This window comes from Lagenorhynchus albirostris, chromosome 5, assembly GCF_949774975.1.
Source record: "Lagenorhynchus albirostris chromosome 5, mLagAlb1.1, whole genome shotgun sequence".
Lineage (NCBI taxonomy): Eukaryota > Metazoa > Chordata > Mammalia > Artiodactyla > Delphinidae > Lagenorhynchus > Lagenorhynchus albirostris.
In genome coordinates this window covers 3,716,769-3,738,886 of record NC_083099.1, presented here as the reverse complement: position 1 = coordinate 3,738,886, position 22,118 = coordinate 3,716,769, and the positions used below count along the sequence as shown (strand labels likewise).

General features: G+C 46.5%; 1 protein-coding gene across 7 annotated transcripts in view; it reads right to left on the bottom strand.

Moving 5' to 3' along the window:
- Positions 1-2,319: 2,319 nt before the first annotated feature.
- The window catches only part of THRB (thyroid hormone receptor beta), a 392,041-nt gene continuing 372,242 nt past the window's right edge, over positions 2,320-22,118 (bottom strand). For all 7 annotated transcript variants that reach the window (XM_060149528.1, XM_060149532.1, XM_060149527.1 and 4 more), the window contains 3 exons: positions 16,846-16,992; positions 11,323-11,581; positions 2,320-7,187 (listed from right to left, as the gene is read on the bottom strand). In XM_060149528.1, the coding sequence (XP_060005511.1) occupies positions 6,946-7,187; positions 11,323-11,581; positions 16,846-16,992 (648 nt within the window). In that variant the 3' untranslated portion in view covers positions 2,320-6,945. The remainder of the gene's footprint in view (positions 7,188-11,322; positions 11,582-16,845; positions 16,993-22,118) is intronic.

Sequence of the window (22,118 nt, the reverse complement as noted above, 5' to 3'; positions counted from 1 at the left end):
CGGAAGGCAACACCGACACCCAGCCCATCCTCTGGGAAGGCTGCTGGGATTCTGGAGTGGAGAGTACATGATGAGTGCTGTTTGTACCAAAGTACTGGAGAAAATGAAGGTGCACTTTCTGAAGCGTGCAATTGGATTCTCACAAAGCAGCTCCCGTATCGATGAATGATCCTTGGTTTTGGGTTCTTCATCTTTTGAAATAATTTATTGTTCCAAGGACCCTATTTGGCTTTGATTCCAGGTAGTGGAAAGAAATCCTCAAACCTCTCTTCGAGGCTAAAGATGACCATACAGAAAATTTTAACATCCTTAGAATTCAAAAAAACCTGCATGTCTACAACACAGAAAACTGCAGCATCTTTGTGGGATTCAGTGTAAAACTGAGGGGTGTTTTTCATGTCTCTATATCTGTTGGGATGTGTGGGCACAAGAGTTTTCAAACTTGCTAAACTTGAAGATGGTTTACTCTATGTGCCTCTGCCCTCCCTCCTTGCAATTAGTGCAAACAAGTCAAAAGAAAATAAAGATGATGGTTTCAGTCTATCCTAAAAAAGAAGAGTTTTCATGCCACATCATCTGACTTCACTTTTCATATGTATTGATTCCAAACACGTGTGCACCAATGTGAGGTTTTGTACGGAAAAAATAAAAAAATTCTCTTGGCTTCTACAAAATATTCAGCTAGATATTTATATGGAAAAAAAATTTGGCCTTGTAAGAACAACTAGTATCATTTAATTAAATCAATGGTCTATTGAGTTCTTTCAGCTACTCTTAGGAAATGTAGCCAAGTGGACAATTTACATGATCAGTTTATATTAAACTAAAAGCCTGTATGCATCCACATTCATGGTACAGTTGAAAAATAGGTTTGGCTGTTCGTGTAGCTTCACGATTCTCTTTGGAATTGGTGCCGCTTCTCCAGACAGCCATAGCACTTGTCGGCTGGAGGAGCCCTGTATCAGATCATTGCAGATCCTCTAACCCCGGTTGTCTGCCCAGGGCCTGGGCCATTTGTTTCACCCCACTCGTCACCTGGTCTGTCACCCAGTCTAGATGGACTGTGCCCAGCTGTGGAAGTGGAGAGAACTTTCTCCACTTGGGGGATTGCTGTTGCTCCCGAAGCAAGAGACACCCCCAGAGCTGCTCTGTGGCCAGGCGTGTACAAGCTGGTTGTACACGCGTGTACAACCATGGTGTTTTGAGCTGGTAGATGAATTACTTCCCCAGTCCCACGGGAGCCGTCCGGAGATGCAGTGGTTCACCTGGCCCCTTAGAAGATGGTCTTGCACGACCCGGCCAAATCGTGCTGAGCTTCCTCCCTGTTCAGGAGACTTGTTGCTGAATCAGAAATGCATGTGCTTTCAGACCGAACCATTGCTCTGGGCATTTGTTCTTTTGCTTGCTTGCTGTTCCTCCCACTTCTTATAGTAGTAAGACTTAGAATATTCTTTGAGGAACCATTCCTGACTCAACCCTTGGTCCAGTTTAGATGGGGCTCGTTATCCCTCTTTCCTCCACCCAGTTCCAGGATTTCAGAGGATTAAGCTAATTAGCATATCTGTCCTCCCTGGCACCGTGACTGCCTCAGGAATGGGCACATGACTCAATTTGGGCCAGTGAGGAGTAGGCTCAGGATTTTCACTGGAGCTGTTGGGGAAGAGAAACTCTCTTTCCACTGGTTTGGAGCTAGAAGGCTAATCTTGGAGCTACCAGGGGCCACCATAGGAGGAAAGGCTATGTGAGCATGAAGTCCACCTGAAGGAAATTTGTACAAAGGGAGATCTGCACAGAGGGATGAAAAGAGGCACATCCTGACGTACTAAGTGCCCAGATCCAGCCATGCCTGAAGCCATCTCACTCCTGGACTTGCCAGATATTAGGGACAATATATTCCCATTAGGCGCTTTTTTTTGACACTCAATCACAGCAAGAGTCCTAACTCACATGTGTTCAGAGGATTGGGGATTGAGACGTATATTGATAGCTGATGGTAGTATAATTCCATTAATAATATTCTAGAACATTTTGAGATAAAATGATGAATGTACTCCTTCAGGTGCAAAAACTTCACTCTTCCCTCCTCACCCCATTTCTGTGGCCCCTTCCAAAGAGGATATCTCCCATTAGCCTTTTACTTCCCTCCATCCCCCCATGCCCTCCTCCCAAGAATATTTGCTAATTCTAGTGGATGTTTATGAAACAAATGCCCTTACATCCCTGTTTTCCTTCCTTTGGAAGCAGCGAGATGAGAAGAGTAGGCAACCCTGTGCTTATGTAGGAAATAATAATATTTAAAGAAAGAGACAGGAAATCATATCCGTTATAAGCTTTTTCTTTTTTTTCTTTTTTAGAATTGTAGCTTATGAGTTTATCTACGCCCGCTATAGTCATAATTACAATTTAATATCTGCATACAAAAGCTATGTAAAAATCCATTTTTCCCAAATATACAAATTTTCATTTTGGATAGTTTAAAACATTTTGATCACAGATTTCAATAGAGTTTTAGGCTGAAAAAAATATTACCGATCTAGCAATATCACTTAACACCGTTTGCAAAACAAATCTTCCGATGACTGTAAATCTTTTCCTATTCTGTTGAATTTTTCTGATTCTCAGGACATGAAAACATGATGGGGGATAAAAGGTGTTTTCTCTGAAGAAAGGCTTCATAACTAATTTGGCTCTATAATCAGGTGAAAAATGCCAATTAGGAAGAGCTAAAAGAAAGGGGTGGCATAATGTCAACTCATGCATGCCCTGACATCTTCTATGTCAGCAATACACATGTAATCAAAGTGTCTTCCTTTGTCTTGCATTGTGCTCCGCAACGTACATGGGTATCATCTGCATCCTGAGGAGGACAGAGTTAAATCTGATTGTCTTGTGCATAAGGTGGGTCAGCTTTAACTGTGCAACAGAAAGCCACAAACAGCATTGTATCTGCACGATATTGCTCTTGAAGGCGGCATTAATGAATGTAGAAACACACTAGAAATGCACACTTTTTGCATTTGCAAACATTTGTACAGCACAGTAAAACTTCTGTGATAAGGCCAAACCTTTTTTTCCCTTAGTCTGTGTGTGTGTGTGTGTGTGTGTGTGTGTGTGTGTGTGTTTAAAGTTTTTATTTTTCTTTTAAAGATTAAAGTAAAATGTTTCAATTGTAAAAAATACACACCGGGCAAATCCTTACCTGGATAATAAATATCTACATCACAGTACAATAAAATTTCTTCTCTATAAAATTTAAATATGGATTATAGTCTGTCCCTATCAAAAGAAACACTATGCTAATATCTCCATATTATTAAAATAACAGGAAAAATTACGAGCTTATTTTAGAACCTTGATGCCGTAGCCATTGGAAAGGACAACGAGATTCAAATGTCTATAAGCGTTCTCCTTTTGAAGAGGAACTGTGGCCTGGTTATTCACTTCAATTCAGTTTACGAAAAAGGTTTAGCCTTACAAATGCTGGCTACGTTTCAAAAACCATGAGACCAGTTTCATATTTTATGACTCATGCAGCAAAAGGTCAACATGACACGAATGGGTTAGAGGTCCATAGAATAAAAATGTATCACGGACAGTGACATGCTTTGAGGGCATCCGCAGTTCATGGAGGCTGGGTCTGAGGGGGTTTAGGGCTGAGGAGGAACCAAGCCTGCACCCCTGTTCACTCAGAGGCGACGCGGGGGTGGAGCCGGGCTGGGCGGTCCGATGACCGCGCTGCAGGTGGAAGAGGCGTCTCTCGGGGCGCAGGTGAGAGGCATCACAGGGCTGAGGCAGCAACACGGCAAAGTGTGCCATTGAGGACCGAGGCTCATGTGACTAGCAGAAGCTCGGAGGCGGCATGTGGTGTTTTGAGCAGAATCGTAAAGAAGAAAAGATCTTAACTTTTGTCACTATTTCTAGAAATGCTTCACGTCTAATTGAAGAGCAAAGTACACTTGAGGGTCACACACACACACACACACACATACATACACACACATACACACACACACCGGACACCCCAAATTTAAGTGATTTATAAATAGGAATCCCAGTTGTACGGTGTGTTCTCCTCTACTGGGATGTCTCCCCGCTGGGAAGGGTTTCAGTCAGTCCACATTTGATTTGAAAGTCTGGACAACATAAGAAAAAATGTTTAAAATAATCCAGAGCAGATCCCTCCTAATCGAGTTTTATAGGATGGAGTCTTGAGGTGCACTAAGTACCTCAATCAGTTACAGAAGGAATGAGTCACCTTGACCACTGGGGTTGTGCTTTCAGTCCTTATGGCCTTTCCTTTCAACCTGAAATACCTGAAGGCTTGTCCTACTCAGTATAAAGTAGTCAGCCGTCGACAAGATGTTTAGATCAGGGGTTTGCCTGCTTAAGGCAATCGTGTAGGGAGCCAAGGGTCACACATACTTACTTGGGGCTGGTTGGGTGGCTGTAGATCTACCAAACTGCTGGGCCAGTGGCCAATCCTGTTAATCCCTAAAGTACTGCAGTGCAGCTGTAGATCAGGCTCTGTTAGCTACACTGAATCTGGGGGTGTCTGACGCACTGGGGAATCTCTGTCAAACAAACTGAGGGGACTTTCCTGGGGAGCTCTGCTGACCGAGGAGAACCTCCAGGATCCCCCTGCTTGCTTTTCTCTCCTTCCCTTCGGAGGGAAAACCTGCCCCACCCTGAAAAGCTTCTCAGAGTTGCCCCAGAGCAGAGAAGGTGATGAAACGCTTATGTTTCAAAGAGTAGTTCTCCAAGGAGAGTCAATGGAGGGAGCTGAGAGGTTAACATGAGGGCTTGAGGAGACTGGCTAGAGGCTGCCTAAGAAAACAGAACCAAAACGCTGTAGATAAGTCAAAGCCAGTAGTCTGCCCGTGAACTTCATGTTCATAATTTCAACCTCTCCACCTATTTCCTTTCTCTGGTTAGCAAGTTCCATAGTGCTGTTCTTGTTTTCTTTCCTCCCCAGAAGCCAGTATAATTGCTTTAGCACTTTAAACAAATCATTTTCCTCCCAGATTATTTCTGGTCACACTTGGGATTTTTAATGCTGTTCTTCCTTTCCCAAAGCCATCATGCCTTTCTCTAAATAACTGATGAGAAGTATGTCAAATTCCTATTTTGAATCAACACCACATATACTTTCCTTAACTGTTAAGAGGGCCACAATTTCTGTCTAATAAAGTTAGAAATTTGAATGTGAAAGAAACCATCAAAAGAACCTGATCCCTCCTTCTCCCATCCCCCAAACTAGTACAGTCTTAAGGATGGGAAGGATTTTAGAGTTCATGACCTACCTATTCATCAGGTGAGAAAACCAGGACTCACGGTCACACATCTACCACTTGACAGCACACACTAGAACTCAGGCACCCTGGCTTCTGGGCTAGTTAAAAAAGAAGGAATCCATGTGGTTTTTAGGCAAGTTTCACTGATATGGCTTATTTTCCCAAATACTTCCAGGATAAGGCAGTACAAGGCAGGCAGAGGAATAGTTTCTGTCTACCATGCCAGTGAAGAATGAGATACATTCGATTGCATGGGTATATCCTTTGCCCGTCTTCTGACATTGAAGTGACCAGGGGCACCATTTGCCGTCTGGGCACACCCTACTCCAGCGTTTGTCACTGGGGAGGCTGGTTGGGCAGGGAGGGTGAGTGAGGGTTCGTGTGTATGGTCTACAGGTGTTTCCTGCTGAGTGTCTTCCAGGGCAAGGCTATCAGAGGGACAGAGAGGGTCAGTGGCTGCATCAGGCTTTGTTTGGTGAGAGCCAAGCCTCAGAGTCAGAGGGAAAAGGGGCCTAGGACACATTTGTAAGTAAAGCAAAGAGCCTGAGGATCTAAGACCAGAAGGAAGCAACCTCAGAGCATCGGGATGAGAGGAGGCTCTAAGAGCGCTGCATGTCCTTCAACTTAGAACGCAACTGCACTCATCTCTCCCCGGCATCCCTCCAGAACAAGACTCAGATTTCAGCTTGTTATTGCTCCTTGGCCAGAAGGGTTGATCCATAGGGAGGTGTGTTGTCGGCTCAGCAGAGATGCAATCAGGCCGAATAACCTCAGGAGTTTGGGAGGCGAGGGGTCAGATGTCACCGAACAGTGACAACACCGTAAAATAGGTTTGATATTTGTGGGAATTTTCTCTGAACCTAAACTGTGAGAAGCCTTCTTACTATGAGGTAACACTAGGTGAATTTTTGGAAACTGCTGAGTCACTGACATTCGTGAAGACTTCGAATTTCTTTGGGCTTACTGCAAGAAATTATTTTCCTAGTTGGCCTCAATCAGTCAAACACCTGCACATCTTTGAGTCATGCCCTTGTATAACTCGAACTAAATCATAGGATTGTAACAATTATAGTGAAAGGACAGCTAATTGTTGGGAAACAAATATTCCTATACATTCCAGGTTAGGCTGCTAAGAGAGAATAAAGAGTGCTGAAAACAGCATGCTCTTGAATAGGTAAAAATTTGTTCAGACCTTTCCCTAGTAAGCTGAAAGCCACATCTAACCAAAGGTGGTCTGCAACGTGCTAATCTGAGTGCTGCAAAAATCAGGATAGGTTCAAGATGACGATATTGTCTTGGTTTTAAGTCTTCTTTAGTCTTCTGCCGCACCATTCTGCTCGCTCCAGTCTCTGACTGGGACAGATGGAAGCTGGTGATGGCTTGGTGCTGGTGAATTAATGATTGTCCCCTGCCACCTCCACAACTGTAAAACCTCCAAAGCATTCACATCAAAGGACTGGAGAACAAAATGCAGTAGTTACAAGTACCCGCATTCAAGGGGCAATTTCATCCATGTCTAGGCCAAGGACTACCTCCCCTTTCCCCCAAACAATCCCTCCCAACACAGAGAAATAAAGGAACAAACAAAAAAGAGCTAGGCAATGGAATGAAATGACACCCAGCAGTGCTGTTGGAATTATGAGAATGAGTCAGTCTAATCCTCAAACACTTCCAAGAACAATGGGGGAAAGAGTTCCGTGGGGCATTCCACCTTCATGTGCAGGAAGCGGCTGGCATGGCAGGCTCCAATCATCCGCAGATCTGTCACCTTCATCAGGAGTTTTGGCCAAAAGTGAGTCACGTGGTGTTTCCGGTAATTGATATAGTGTTCAAAGGCCAGCAGGAAACTATCTTGGTATTTTTCTATTCTCTCAACACAGGCAAGCCCTGGGCGGTCTGAGGGGAAGAAAGAAGATGGAGGTTAATTTGGAGGCAGAAATGAGAAGGCTTGCCTGGTCCAGTTCAAGCCCTTTCATGTGAAGTGGGCTGATCTGGGGACTTTCAACTCCTAGGAATGGGCATGGAGGCTATAGGAACTCTGGGGCATCAGGGACCAAGATACCAGGGAGTGGCATAACTTACATGAAGCGAGTCAATGCTTTGTTCAGATAAATGTCTCTAGTTTAGACAAATCACCTCCTTGGGTGTGAAGGGGGATGCCTCCCTCCTAGGCTACAGAAAGAGGAGCCTTGCCTAGAGAGCTGAAATACTCTGCATAATAAGGAAGGGTTTTGACAAGCATGGAAATGCAGAGAAGAGAGAGGTGTGAAAAGAGATTGCGAAGATCTCAGGAGGCCTGGATGCCAGAGGAGGAATGTCCGATGGGAAGAAACGCTGGTGAAGACAAAGCAGCACGATATCAAATTTTAGTTGTTTACCTTCCCGTCCCTTATACCTTTGGTTGCTACCGTAGCAGCCCTGGGTTGGTGGTGTCTTGGGAAATTAAAATGAAAAGAAAAGGGGACGTGAGCGACGCTAGGGTCACCCTGTGCAGAGAAGAGTCACAGTGGGAAGCTGGAGCTAGAGGAGACCATGACCATGTACAGCCCAGGAAACCTCCCCAAGTCTTGGGAGGACCACTGGTGTAGGAGAGGAATCAAGGCAGTTTCAAAAAAATGATAGAAGGATGTCAAAAGAAGGCTGGATGATGGGGGAATATCTAGGCTGCAAGCGATTGGGTTGCAAAAGTGGGTACAGAGGGACTGTACCTCAACATAGTAAAGGTCATATATGACAAGCCCACAGCTAACATCATACTACATGATGAAAAGCTGAAAACTTTTCTTCTAAGATAGAGGACAAGACAAGGATGCCCACTCTTGCCACTTTTATTCAGCATAGGATTACCAGTCCTATCCACAGCAATTAGGCAAGAAAAAGAAATAAAAGACATCCAAATTGGAAAGGAAAAAGTAAAACTGCCACTATTTGCAGATAACATTCCCAACTGCATCAAAAAGAATAAAATACCTAGGAATAAATTCAACCAAGGAGGTAAAAGACCTATACACTGAAAACTATAAGACATGGATGAAAGAAATTGAAGAAGACACAAAAAGTGGAATAATATCCCATGCTCATGGATTGGAAGAATTAATATTGTTAAAATGTCTATGCTACTCAAAGCAATCTGCAGATTCAATGCAATCCCTATCAAAATTCAATGGCATTTTTCACAGAAATAGATTAAACAACGCCAGAATTTGTATGGAGACATAAAAGACCCCGAATAGCCAAAGCAATCTTGAGAAAGGAAGACGGAGCTGGAGGTGTCACACTCTCTGATTTACAATAATATTACAAAATTATAGTAATCAAAACAGTATGGTATTAGCATAAAAACGGACACATAGATCAATGGAACAGAATAGAAGGCCTAGAAATAAACCCATGCATATGTGGTCAATTAGTTCACGACAAAGGAGCCAAGAATATACAACAGGGAAAGAGGACAGTCTCTTCAATAAATGGTGTTGGGAAAACTGGATAGCCACATGCAAAAGTATGAGACTGGACCCCTGTCTCATATCATATACAAAAATTAGCTCAAAATGGATTAAAGACTTGAATATAAGACCTGAAACCATAAACTCCTAGAAAAACATAGGTGGTAAGCTACCTGGCCTAGGTCTTGGTAACGATTTTTTGGATTTGACTCCAAAAGCAAAAATAAGCAAGGAGAACTATGTAAAACTAAAAATCTTCTGCACAGCAGAGGAAACCATCAACAAAATGAAAAGGCAACTTACTGAATGGGAGAAGATATTTTCAAATCATATATCTGATAAGGGGTTAATATCCAAAATATATAAAAAACTCATACAACTCAATAGCAAAAAGCCAACCAATCCACTTGAAACATGGGCAGAGGATCTGAATAGACATTTTTCCAAAGAAGACATACCAGTGGCCTACAGGGACATGAAAAGATGCCCAGCATCACTAATCATCAAGGAAAAATGCAAATCAAAACCACAATTAGATATCACCTCATACCTGTCAGAACGGCTATCATCAAAAAGAAAAATAACAAGGGAACGCTTATGCACTATTTTGGGGAATGTAAGTTGGTACGACCACTGTGGAAAACAGTATGGAGGTTCCTCAAAAAATTAAAATAGAGCTACCATATGACCCAACAATCCCACTTCTGGGTATTTATCTGAAGAAAACAAAATCACTAAGTCATCAAAGACATATCTGCACCCCCCATGTTCTCTGAAGCATTATTACAATAGCTAAAGTGTGGAAACAACCTAAGTGTCCATTGATGGATGAATGGATAAAGAAGACGTGATTCTCACACACACACACACACACACACACACACACACACAGCCCACCCTGGAATACTATTTAGTCATAAAGAATGGAATCTTGCTATTTGCAACAATATGGATGGATCTTGAGGGTATTATGCTAAGTGAAATAAGTCAGAGAAAGACAAATACCGTATGATCACACTTATTTGTGGAATCTAAAAAACAAACAAAACCCCAGCAAGCTCACAGACACAGCAGATTGGTGGGTACCAGAGGACGGGGGTGGGTGGGTGAGATGGGTGAAGGGGGTCAAAAGGTACAAACTTCCAGTTATAAAATAAATAAGTCATAGGGATGTAATGTACAGGTGACTATAGCTAATAATACTGTAATTGCATATTTGCAAGTTGCTCAGAGTGTAGAAGTCCTCATCGCAAGAAAAAAATGTGCAACTATATATGGGGATGGATATACAAATATCCAATCATTATCTTGTACACCTGAAACTAATGCAATGTTATATGACAATTACACCTCAATAAAAATTAAAAAAAAAGAACTGTATAAACCTGAATGAGTTCCTCATACAGCTTCAGGGAGCCCTACCATCCCCCTGCCCACTTCTCAGGTTGTGGCTCTGATCAGATACATTCATGCTTCACGTGTCTAGTTATTGAAATATCTGTATTAGTAAAACTCTAAGTAGGGTTCTGCTTAATCTGAAAGGAAGAATCAGGGCTATTGTCTCAATGCACCCTTCTGAGTTTACACAAAATATGCTGGCTTTTGAAATCCGCTATCCAGCTCAAATTGCAATTTGTGCATTTTAATTTCGTGTGTTCCTTCCTATTTACTGCTGCTGCTCTGAGGCTCTGCTGAATCTCCCTTCTGTTCCCCGTCTCCTCTCTCTCTTTGCATGTGCCAGATGAATTCCCCACAGGATCCTGTAACTTTTGATCCAGACAGAAAATCAACATGCTGTTGCTCTGCACTTACTTTGTGCAGTTTCTTTATTTTAAAGGACGCTGAAGGCCAGAGACCCTAGCAGCTTCCCTCGCGGTCACACAGGGAGGCCTTAGATGAGTTACACATTTTATCTCTTTAAGGATAATTCTACTGATGGGCCGAGGGCCCTGGCTTCTCCCTGGCTGTCGACTGGAGACTGCCCTCGGCTTCCGGGGGCCACAAGCAGCTCCCTGTCACCTGAGCAAGGAGAGTTGTCAGAGCACATCTGCTCCCAAGAGGGACTCGCGTATAATACAATGTCACGCAGTCACGTGGGTGACACTGACTTCCCCAGATTCTAAGTGGAGTAGGTCATGGGTTCTCACACACTCAGCAGGAGGGGGTGAACATCAGAAGAGGAGGAAAAGGGAAGGCCATGCCAGAGCCTGCCCACCACCCAGGCTAAGGGTGTGAGTGACCCCAGCATCCTGTGCGGAGTCCAGGACACACAAAACCAGAAGGGGGCAGGTTGGCCAACCGCCCCAGGCAGGCCGGGCAGCGTCTATGGAAGGCGGACCGTTTCATCGAGTCTTTAGCACGGCTCCTCTTTTCCCTCCCCACTACACAGGGAGACTGCAGAAAGCATCAGGAGCCCGACACCCACCTTCAGGTCCCAGGCCGTCGGCTAACCCCCGCCCGCTCGCTTGCTGGAGGGGAGCGAGACGTGATTCTGAAGCTACCGGGGGACCGGAAACTCATCAAGTGATCTGAATGCACACCAGACAAGCGCGAGCTCTCTGGATGCCCAGTCTGGGCTCACTCACCTGAAGACATCAGCAGGACGGCCTGAAGGAGCGCGACTTCAGTGTCATCCAGGTTGAAAGAAGACAGCGACATGCCCAGGTCGAAGATGGCATCGGACACCACCCCGAGACCCCCGTTTTTGAGCTGGCCCCGAGTCACCGCCATCTCCCCGTTCAAGGTTAAAGTCTCACTTTCTGGATCGTAGCGCACAGCAGCGCGAAGGGACATGATCTCCATGCAGCAGCCTTTGAGGAGGATTATCTGGTCTTCGCATGGCAGCTGAAAAGAACCAGGGCACGTCAGCAAGGAGCAGCTGCCAGTTAGGAAGCGCGCACGGGGCCTCCAGGGCCACGGGGACGGTCCCCCGCAAGCAGCACCCGTCCTGCCCTCTGTGAGCCCGTGGCCTTCCCTTCCTGCTCGGCTGCAGACATCCACAACCATTTTTCATACTCCAGACTGCTCGTAATCTTCACCAACTTTAATCTTGGTGGTTTGCATTATATTCCAGTCACATGTGAAACTGTGCTAGTCACGGGGGTGTCTGTTACACCACCAACGGAGACCTGCCTAAATGCACCCCCATTTTGGTCTGGTAGCTCTAACAGTCAACAGCTGACTCCACCGTTCAGCTGGCAACTGCCCTGCTCCGTTTTTTGAAGCAAGTTTGCTCCCTGAATCTCTTAAAAGGCCAAGAACGAGGAGGTCGCTTACAGATGCATGTCACCCACAAGACCGAGAGATGTCCCAGCTTTGCTCAGTCACCTAGTGAGCCAGAGGTGAGACCAGAATCCAGACCTCCTGGCTCCTAGGTCGTTACGTTCTCCTCAGCACCTCGGGCACCAGAATCACTCCACATGCTGGATCTTTCCGCCAGCGTCCTAATCTCATTTTAAGCTCATTTGGTTGCCCTGGTAATTAGAGTTTGTGATAATGTGATAACAACATCAATAATAAACTTAAAAAAAAAAAACTTTGCGAAGAGAAATAATACAAAATGAGAGTTTGATTTTCTGGAGGGGGAGAATGTTTAAGTGCCGTCATCAAAGTAGTTTGAAAGACTTAGTTAATGGGGGTTTTTGACGAATTGGGCATCGTGCTAAGGTTTACATGCATCACCTTGTTTAATGTTCGCAGCAATGCAGCGAGGTAAATATTCTAATCCCAGTTTTACTGACAGGTGTGGAAATTCAGGCACTGAGAGATCGAGCGACATGCTAGGGAGTCCCATGAGTGTTTGTGGGTGAGGCGAGGGGTGGAAGCCAGCTCTGTCAGAATCCAAGGCCAAGAGAAGGGGAGAGCTCGCTCTTCGAAGGGCTTTGGGTGTGCGTTTCCGTAAACGACGAATGTGTAATGACACGCAATTCCTATCTCTTCATTAAAGCAGGTACCAGTTCTCTTTTGGGAAATACTCTTGGCAACACTTGACTAGTTCAATTTAGGATATTATGTCAGACTGAAAGTAATACTACTGAATTACCTTTAAAATACGGGATGTTTCATATTTTTTACTAACTCAACCTACCCACCCTACTGTTTAATTGCTTTGCTTTCTCTATAGCATAAAAGGCATTTTGTATTTGGTTCTGGAATCCATTCATGTGAATTCTCTCCTTCTACTCGTTAAAAAAAAAAAAGACTGCAATTTGCTTTTAATTAGGCTCTAATTTGTACTCCTCAGTTACATCCTTGGATTCCTGGCCCTGGGGCCTGGTAGGAAACAGGAGACCAGAGCTTAGCTAGATCCTCCACAGGCAAGTGGAAAGTTGGCTCAAGTGTGTGGACACTGGCTTAACTGCCGAGGGCAGCGGTCCTGTCTGCAGCCCCATCACCGTCACCGAGGGCTTGTTAAACTCACACTGCTGGCCCTGCCGTCTCGGTGTCTGCATTCTCCGAGTTCCCAGGTGATGCCCACGCACCTGGTTCAGGGACCCCACTCTTGAGAACCACGGACATAGAGTAGCAAAGAGAAATGACTCATCAGATAAAACCATTGTTTTCTTTTTTTTAAGCTGTCACACAGTATGCAGCTAAGAGTTAAAATTTCAATACAAGCAGAATAAGGATTTGTCAAGGATCACCAACGGTTTAAAAACTAGGCCAGATGCCTTTTCCTTTAAGAGGGGTTTGCAGGATCCTGCTGAGGCCTGTTTCCGCACGTGGGCAAACAACCTCTTAGTCACCTGCCAAAAGACTTCCATTGCGAGAACGCTCCAGAAAGGGCCTGCCAGGCAGAGAGGCTCCTGGGAGAGCGTCACTCGGGTGGATTGGCAGGGACGCCAGTGCCCTGCACTCTAACAAGTGATTCTTAGGTGCGCTTTGGCAGCTCTGCCCGCAGTGACGTCAGATCTTTCGAAGCCCTCGGTTGGCAGGCTGGCATAGATCTTAGCAGAAAACTATTGCGAGTGCGGTTTGAACAGCAGATGCGTCAGATTGCCTCTGGCACGAAACTCCTGGTCCCCGAGGCCACCTGGGGTCTCCAGCCCACTCCACAGGTAGCTCAGGGCCTCCACAGTTCATTTCCCTCTTTGGCGTTCCAAAGAGGGTGTCAAAGGGTAAAGGCCCTCAGGAGGCCACAAACACCAGAAACGTACGCATCTCTGCTGTCAGAGGAGCTGCCCGCCCACATTTTTTTTCAGTTTGGAGACTACAAAATATCAGGGTTGAAAGAGAGATGAAATCATGACTTTGAAGCAGACGTAAATTCCTAAGGGAAACTTGAAGGGAGAAGCTCGCCGCAACTCATGCTTGAAAAGTTGCGTGCTGAGCCCTCAGCCTTGCCAAGGACATAAGTGCACGGCGTGTTTGTGGCTGGTGGTGGCGAAGGCTTCTTTTCTTTCTTTAACTGACATATCTCTCAGAGGCCGGTTTCCACGAGCTTTACATTTTCTGAAAAACATTTTCTGGTGGGTATTCAAAGGGAAACACAGGACTGACAGGCTAGCTCAAGTTGTAGAGCTAGCATACTCAACGGAGTTCTTTCCAGACACCAGGGACTGAGAAAAGAGGAAACAGCCCGGAGAGAGAGGACCAAGAGAGGTCCAGGGAAACAAACTCAACCCAGTGCACAGGAATGAAAGATGGTACCTGGAATCAGAGGAAGCCGGTGTCCACGGCACAGCCGCGAGAGGGTACACACTTTCTAGAGGGCAACTTGGCAACACGTATCGAGAGCCCTAAAAGGTGTAGCCAAGGTCCTTAAATTCCACTTCTAGGATTTGCCCTTAGGAAATAGGCAGCTTTGTGAACTGGGCATAGGTACCAGGATGCTCGCTGCAGAATATTTATATTAGTGAAAAACTGGATGTGAGCTAAAGATCCTGTAACAGCAGATAACCTAAGTTATGGGAGAGCTATTCCTTAGCATACTATGTGGTCATTAAATATTATTTTGTCTCGTGGTTACCAGTAGGGGGGAGGGGAGGGGGGATACAACCTATTGAGTATAAGATGGCTCAAGGGTGTCTTGTACAACACGGGGAATAGAGCCATATTTTGTAATAACTAAATGGAAAGTAACCTTTAAAAATTGTATAACAATTTAAAAAGTAATTAACTGTAGAGTTAAGCAATATTATTTCATGAGAGAATACTTAAATGTTATGTTCTACAGCTGAGGGTAGAAAGTTAAGGCATTAGACACCAGGGTGCTGGCAGTGATCCGTTTCTTTATCTTGGTGCTGGTTACGCGGATGTGTTGGGTCTGTGACAATTCATTGACCTGCACCTTTATGATATGTGCCCCTTACTCTTTAGTAAAAAGTTTGAAAAGGTAGTTTCCTAAGTAGAACGTTCATTATGGTACAAACTATATTAATATATTCCATATATGTATGTGTGTGTATATATGTACGTGTGTATACACACACAGATTTGAGAAAAGGAACTACGCTCCAAAATGTCAGCAGTTTAGCACCTGGTGGTGTTACCATGAATCGTTGCCTTTATTGTGCTGTGTCGGTCTCCAATGAATACGTATGATTTCTGTAACAGCCTCCAAAACTTTAATAGACGTTAATTTAAAAAAATGGTCGGAGGCATGGAAAAGCACACCAAATACAGATAGAAGTCACAGTTCCTCGTCCAGGGCTCGCCGGCTCCCTGGGGGTGGGTACGAGTGGTCCCCACCATGCGGCTGCTGGCGGCCCGCGTGGCGCCTGGCCCCCAGCACCCTGCGGCCGGGGGTGACCAGGAGGCATACGCTCTGTCTCAGCGAGGTCTACGACCAGATGGATCCCTGCGTCCCGAAGCCCAGTGCTCTGTCCTTCCGGGTGTGGCTTCTGTGCAGGCTCAGAAATGGCCACGAGAAGGGTCCCTATCAGGGTCTGAGGTCTCTCAGGATCCTAGCGGGCTCCCTTGACTGCAAACTCAGACGCACGTGAACTGGAGGCCACGGTGGGATGGGGTCATTCCAGGTGAGGACACTAAGCCTCCTTCTGGGGGATACTAGGTTCCCTGGCACTCAGGTAGCTTCCATAAGGGGCCCGGGGCCGGACGTGGCCCTCTCTGTTTGCTGTCTTTCTGGGACCTCTTGGAGGTCTGAAGAGCAACAGATTGGCCCTCGGTGGGGTTTTTCGAAGGGGAAGATTCTCCGGAAAACATCATCAACCCCATTTGATTAAAAAAAAAGATTAGAGACAGAATGGTAATGTAATAGATGAAAGAACAGCAGAATTCACAGCTGAAATTTATGGAACATTTATGACCCAGGCACTACCCATAAATTATCCCATTGAAGCCTCCTAATAGTTCTAAGAGGTAGATCTTACTCTGACTCCTCTTTTAAAGATGAGATAACCAAGGTTTGAAGACATCTGATAACTAATCAAGGACGCTCGCCCCTGCGGAGCCCGTGCCCTCAGCTCCCACATGGTAGGATGGCTACAGTTGGGATGAAGTGTCCCAAGGAAAGTCTATGAGCTCTGGTGGGTGAGCTCTTCAGTGTGCCCTGAAGGTGGGGCAAGAAAGGGTGAGCTTCTAAGAGGGAAGACTTAAGGAGATTTTAAGATCCTTGCTCTGTGAGGGTCATTTCACCTGTCCTTGAGGATGAAGAAACCACACAGCCATCTTGCTGGGATATGTAGTGGAAATAATACAGATGGAGACTCAAAAGAACCAGGCCTCACCTTGAGTGGGTGAAATTCATCTCTTCGATCTTAATTTTCCCCATCTGTGAAATGGGGTTAATTAGAGCCATCCTGCTGATCTGTTAGCAGGACTGGACTTAATGTGGCGAACCTGGGCGTGGCAACCGGGACATCACAGGTGCTGACTGATGGAGCGATGGCTGTCATGTTTTCCTGCGCCTGGAGCCAGGCAGGTCGAGAGGCTCTTTGTCGACCTCATGTGGACAAGCTAATGGATGACGACCCAACACAGAAGGTGGGGAGGCGCACGAAACAGTGCATTGCCGTTCTGTACTGCCATGGCTTTCGTATGACTAAGCCCCGACTAATTAGTATTAAATTACACGTCATAGTCAGTATTCCTGGATATCGAGGAAACTATAATGAGAAAGAATGAAGAAGGAAAAGCAATCTCCTCACCTCACAAAACATAGGCAACTTTTTGGCAAAATCCACCACTCTGGTAATTGCTGGTGTGATGATTTTTGTAAAATGGCTGAAGGCTTCCAAGTCGACCTTTCCACCTTCTGGGGCGTTTACTATTGGCGCTTGTCCAATGTCTTCTGGCTGAGGTGAGACAAAGAAAATTTAAATGGAGACATCGAAGGGATCACGGATCACGGTTCTCACGCGGCAGAAAATCTCTTCTGAACTGACATACTGTACACTTTCCGCATCTTTTGTTAACAGACCCTGCAGTTTTCACGCCCTTTAGTTCTCTGGGCAAAGATACCTGTCTTGGCCATTGCTTTCAAAGGCCCCCAGTGATCATGGTCACAGGATTGTTGCTGCAGAAAGAAAGAGAAAGTGAGAGAGAGAGAAAGAGGGAGAGAGGGAGGAACAACAGGAATGCTTCTGACTGCACAAAGGTGACCTGTGCTCTGGGGGCTCTGGGTGCCGTTTTCAGAGCACGGCGTACTCTGGAGGGTGCCTTTCTGTGGGAGGTGGGCACGGCGTGGGCAGGGATGGGGAGCCCTGGCCAACAGCACCCGGGGGCGTCGTTCTTGCTTCCGATGCCTTTTGCTTGGCTTGAGCCCTCCACACGCCAGCTGGAGGAGGCCTCCGCGGGCTGGGGGAAGCCCTCTGCTTTGGGTTGCCTTCAGGGACTGGGCTGTGTACACTGGGCAAACTGGAGGGCAGAGTGGAGAATTTACTGGTACGACTTCTCTGCCCTTGTTCGCAACCATCCATCGCCTTGCTGCTCACAGGGTGGGTGTCAGCAGCTTGGGTGTCATCTGGAGACTTGCTGGAAATGCAGAATCCCGGCCCCCTCCCCAGACCTGCTGGTGCAGAAGCGTCACGCGCGCAAGCCCTCAGGCGCTGTGCACACGCCAGGCCCCCATGTCCACTGGGGCCTTCCAGCTCCTCGGCCTGCTGTCCAGTGACTGCCATGCTGTGGCCTCTCCACTATCTGCTGTTGTCAGCACTGCTCCCTGCCAGGGGCAGTCCTCCCGGTCACCCCTACTGGTCCTTGTGATGACAATGACCGCCTCAGGGGGTTCTCACCCAGTTCCCGGCAGGCAGATGGGCAAAGGAGCACCCAGGGAGGTTAAAGACGGTCCCCTGAGGCCAGGACTGATTGCTGGTCTTCCGGGAAGTTTAATGGGATCAGAGGATCCTACCCTGCCCGACGATGACCCTCTTTGCCTAGAGTCACGGTGCACATGCAGGAGCCAGGCAGCAGGGTGGGAGGCGCGGGAAGCGGGGCAGAGAGGGCAGCGGGTACTGGCTCTGTGAGCCTGCTGAGCCGTCACCGCCGAATGGCTGGTGAGCGCACCGCTGGTGACAAGACCGTGGCCTGCCTCCTAGGTCCCCAGGCTTTCCTGTGCATCAGAATGACCCCCCAGACTTTCCAATTTAGGTCTCTGTTAGAGAATCTGAGCTCCTAACAACTTCCCAGGGCACCAATGCTTCTGGTCTGAGACCACACTTTGAGAACCCACTGGGCTAGCACTGAGGAATCCACTTCCCATTTTTCTTCCCCCATCTCCCCTGTTACTGCTCGCGTCTGAGTTTTAGCACGAAGAAAAGCAAGGATGATTCTTCCACTCTCTTGCTGCCAGGGCACCAGGGTCAACAGGAACAGCCCAGGCCCTCCAAAGTGTGGTCAAAGTTGTGGGTACAGCCTGGGGAAGGATTTTTAAATCTATTACATAACAAATTCTGGCAGCATTGACCTTTTTGGAATTCTTCTGTTTATTTTATTTTACTTTTTTTATTGTTTGTTTTGGGGGCAGTGAGTGGATGGGAAAGAAAGCTGGTTTCCGTCTTGTTTCAGAATCAATGACGATATTCTGGGGCAGCTGCTGGCATGGCAAAGCCTAGGAAGGCTACTGGTTCTCCGGGTGCAGACGGAATTGATGGAATAATCACATGTACAGCTTCTCTCACTCTCTCTCTCTCTCTCTGTCTCTCTGTCTTTCTCACATAGACTGAGCTAAGGGAAAAGGTACACAGAAAGTCTGGGCGTGATTCTGATACACAGTGAAGTTTGGTCACTGTTACTTCTGGCATCCTTCAGACCTCCTTGCTGGTCTTTCTAATCCCTGCCACCCCGAAATGCGGCCTGTCTCACCTGCGTGTCTACTGTACAGCTCTCTTATGAAGATCAACTGATAAAAGGAACATGGTCACACATTAAAAAGGTAGGGAGGTGTACACACACACACACACACATAGGGTGAACTTTTTAAGAAATAAAAATATTTTAATAACATAGCTTTGGCCTGGAATGGTCCTCAGTGGCTTACTATGGATGTTAATAATTTCCATTTAATCTGTGAGTCTGTGGGGCATTTGAATCACCGTCTGTGATACCTCTAAAGGCTTGAAAAATAGGAGGGAAATTATACAAGGAAATATGACAATTTTAACTAAAATCAAATGCCCAAATGTAACAACCTCACAAGCTTTCCTGTTGACAGATATCAGAGTAGGAAAAAAATTTACTTTTAAGCCTTTGGGTATTTAATGGAAAATACAATTGCTAGAAGGAAAACCACATACAAAGTAGAAGCCTTCTATTACATTATGAAGCTTTCTGTCCATAATAGGTCTTGGATACTAGAAAAAAACACAAGAGGAGCTTGGTGTGGTGTCTGCTGGTTCCAGGAGATTCGAGCTCCAGCCAGGATGGTCGAGGCTGTTTGCAACGACCGTCTAGGGTGAACCTGGAGCTTTACTACCAATAGAGCAGAGTTCCTTCTCCCCGTCCTTCCCTCGTCCCCCACCCTCGCCCCCCACACTAATATGGATGCTTGTTTTTGAAAACTCATGTCAGTAAAAACTTAGAGGCTGAAAAAAGAAAATAGATGAATTGACCCAAGTTAACACATCAGGAATACAATTAAAGTTGAGCTTGTTTGTGACTTCCCTGAAGGTTTTTTACCCATAAGGACAACACACTATTTGCTAAAATATTTGGAAGATGTTAAAAATAGAGTACCAATATTTGGCACAATTGAATCTACTGGATCGCTTCTTACAGCTAGTAGCCTAGAGTGCACTCCCTGAACACGTGTGCTCACACACACACACGTGTGTTTATGCACATGAGATCAAACTCGGAGACTGAGGATAGGTGAGGCTTGCAGGCTCACCACTGGGGACTGTGGGGGAGCCTGGTTTTTGCCTCTGTGGATCAAAGTGCTTGAGCTGCTCAAAGGGGTGGGCAGGGGGCCCTAATGGACCTCCGGAGCCTGCCCTGCCTACCTCTTCCCGTCTCTGCCACAACTTGCTTCATGCTTTTCCATCTCGGGGCGGCCTTCCTCCTGGACTTTTGCTTTCTTCAGAGTCCTCACTTCTGTCTCATCTCTGCCAATTCCAAATCCCACCCACTTCCAAGTCTGTCTTCTCCTCGAAGCCCTCTCAGATGGCCTCAGTGGGAAATGATTCTACCTCATTTGAATACACCTGGTGGCCCATGTACCACTCATCTGGCATCTAGGCACTTATTACTGTTACTTTTATTGTGGTTATGCAGGTACACATCTAAGATATGAACTTCTCAAGGTGGGGGGATACGCCTTGAGTATCGGTCTACTGTGTAGATGGCACTGGGCCAAATGGTGGAGGATTGAGGGACTGAATAAACCTGTGTTTATACACGCACTCAACCAATGTTTCTTGAGCAACTACTATGGGGTCAGGCCTTGTTCGAGATGCTGAGGTGACAGCAATGAACAATGTATCCTCAAGGAGCCTTCATACAGCAAAGGAAGACAGACAATAAGTGAAAAGAATACTCTCATGGAAGAATTTTAGTTTGTGATAAGACTGGAGATGACCTAATAATGGGGCTCAGGAGGTAGGGTGGTCAGCCAGGCCCCTTTGAGAAGTGATGTGTGAGCTTTAACTTGCAGAATGTCAAGAAGGCAGCCTTCCATAGATGCAGAGGACATTTTAGACAGAGGACAAACCCAGTGCAAAGTCCCAAGGTCAGAAAGGAGGCCCATGTGGTTAGGCCCAGAGGTGGCATGAGATAAAGGATGGAGGGGCGGCAAGGGTCCCATCACGATGGGCATTCAGGGCCATGGAGGGGAGATGGGCACATTTTAAATGCCATGGGGCACCGCTGAAGGGCTTTAAACGGGGGCAGCATGACGAAATTTATGGTTCTATGTGGAGAAGGGATGTGGTTGCCGAGGAAGATGTGGGAGAACAGCAGCAGTGGTTTGGGCAGGAGATGAAGTGGGCTGGACCACGGGGGCAGCAGGAGAGATGGAGAAAAGTGGGACCTGGAGACATACCTAGGGAGCCCAGGGCAGGGGTTTCTGATGGGCTGGAGATGGGGTGAAGGTCAATAAGGAATCCAGCACGTATCCTCTGGGGCAGTGGAGGGGGGGACCTATAGAAGGAGAGATTCAGGGGTGTGTGCAGGTGTGGGCTTCAACCCTAGCTCAGCACTAGAGGTGGCTGGTATGACACAAATCGAGACGAACTGGGGCTTTGTGCTTTGACTGTTGCATCAGAATTGTTCAAGGTGAGTAGGAAGTGCTACCAGTTGAGCCCTTTGCAAGCGGCTGTCTCAGAGCCGAGGGCTTCTTGGCTGGGGTCTCTGGCACATGCAGAGGGGATGGGGCCAGACGGGACTCTTCTCTTCCTCGGAGTGACCACAGTGTGTCTCCCCGCACCTTTGTGATGGGGAACAAATGGTGATGAGAGGTCCCTGGGCCTTGGGCCTTTTCCTGGGGAAAGCAGGGACAGGATGGTACGGGTGGTGGTGCAGGGATGACGCACACTGTAACTCCGTAGGAGCTTGTTAACGACACGCCAAGCACTTCTATCTATTACTTTTACACCATTGATAAGGGCATAAAGGCAACCGAGACTTAGAGATGGGAGGTAACTTACCCAAAGTCACATAATTAAAAAGCAACAGAGGCAAGCAACAAACTCAGGCTGTCTGGTTCCAGTTTCTATGCACATAACTACTAGACTACGCTGCCTTCTTCTGATGTAATTATAACCATTTTGGGTGACAGAAGCCTTCCTGGCTTGACTGCACTTGTTTTATGACCACACATGGTCAAGTCACCCATCCTGCATCACCCTTCTGCTTATGCCCCTTTTCTGAGGCTGTTGTTGAGAATTTGTGTCATCAGACAGTAGTTCTGCCAGGGGAAAAGTGGGGCAGGCCCACCCTGGTTCTGCTGGTCACATTTGATACCTGGTGGAAAATCCACCCGAAGCCA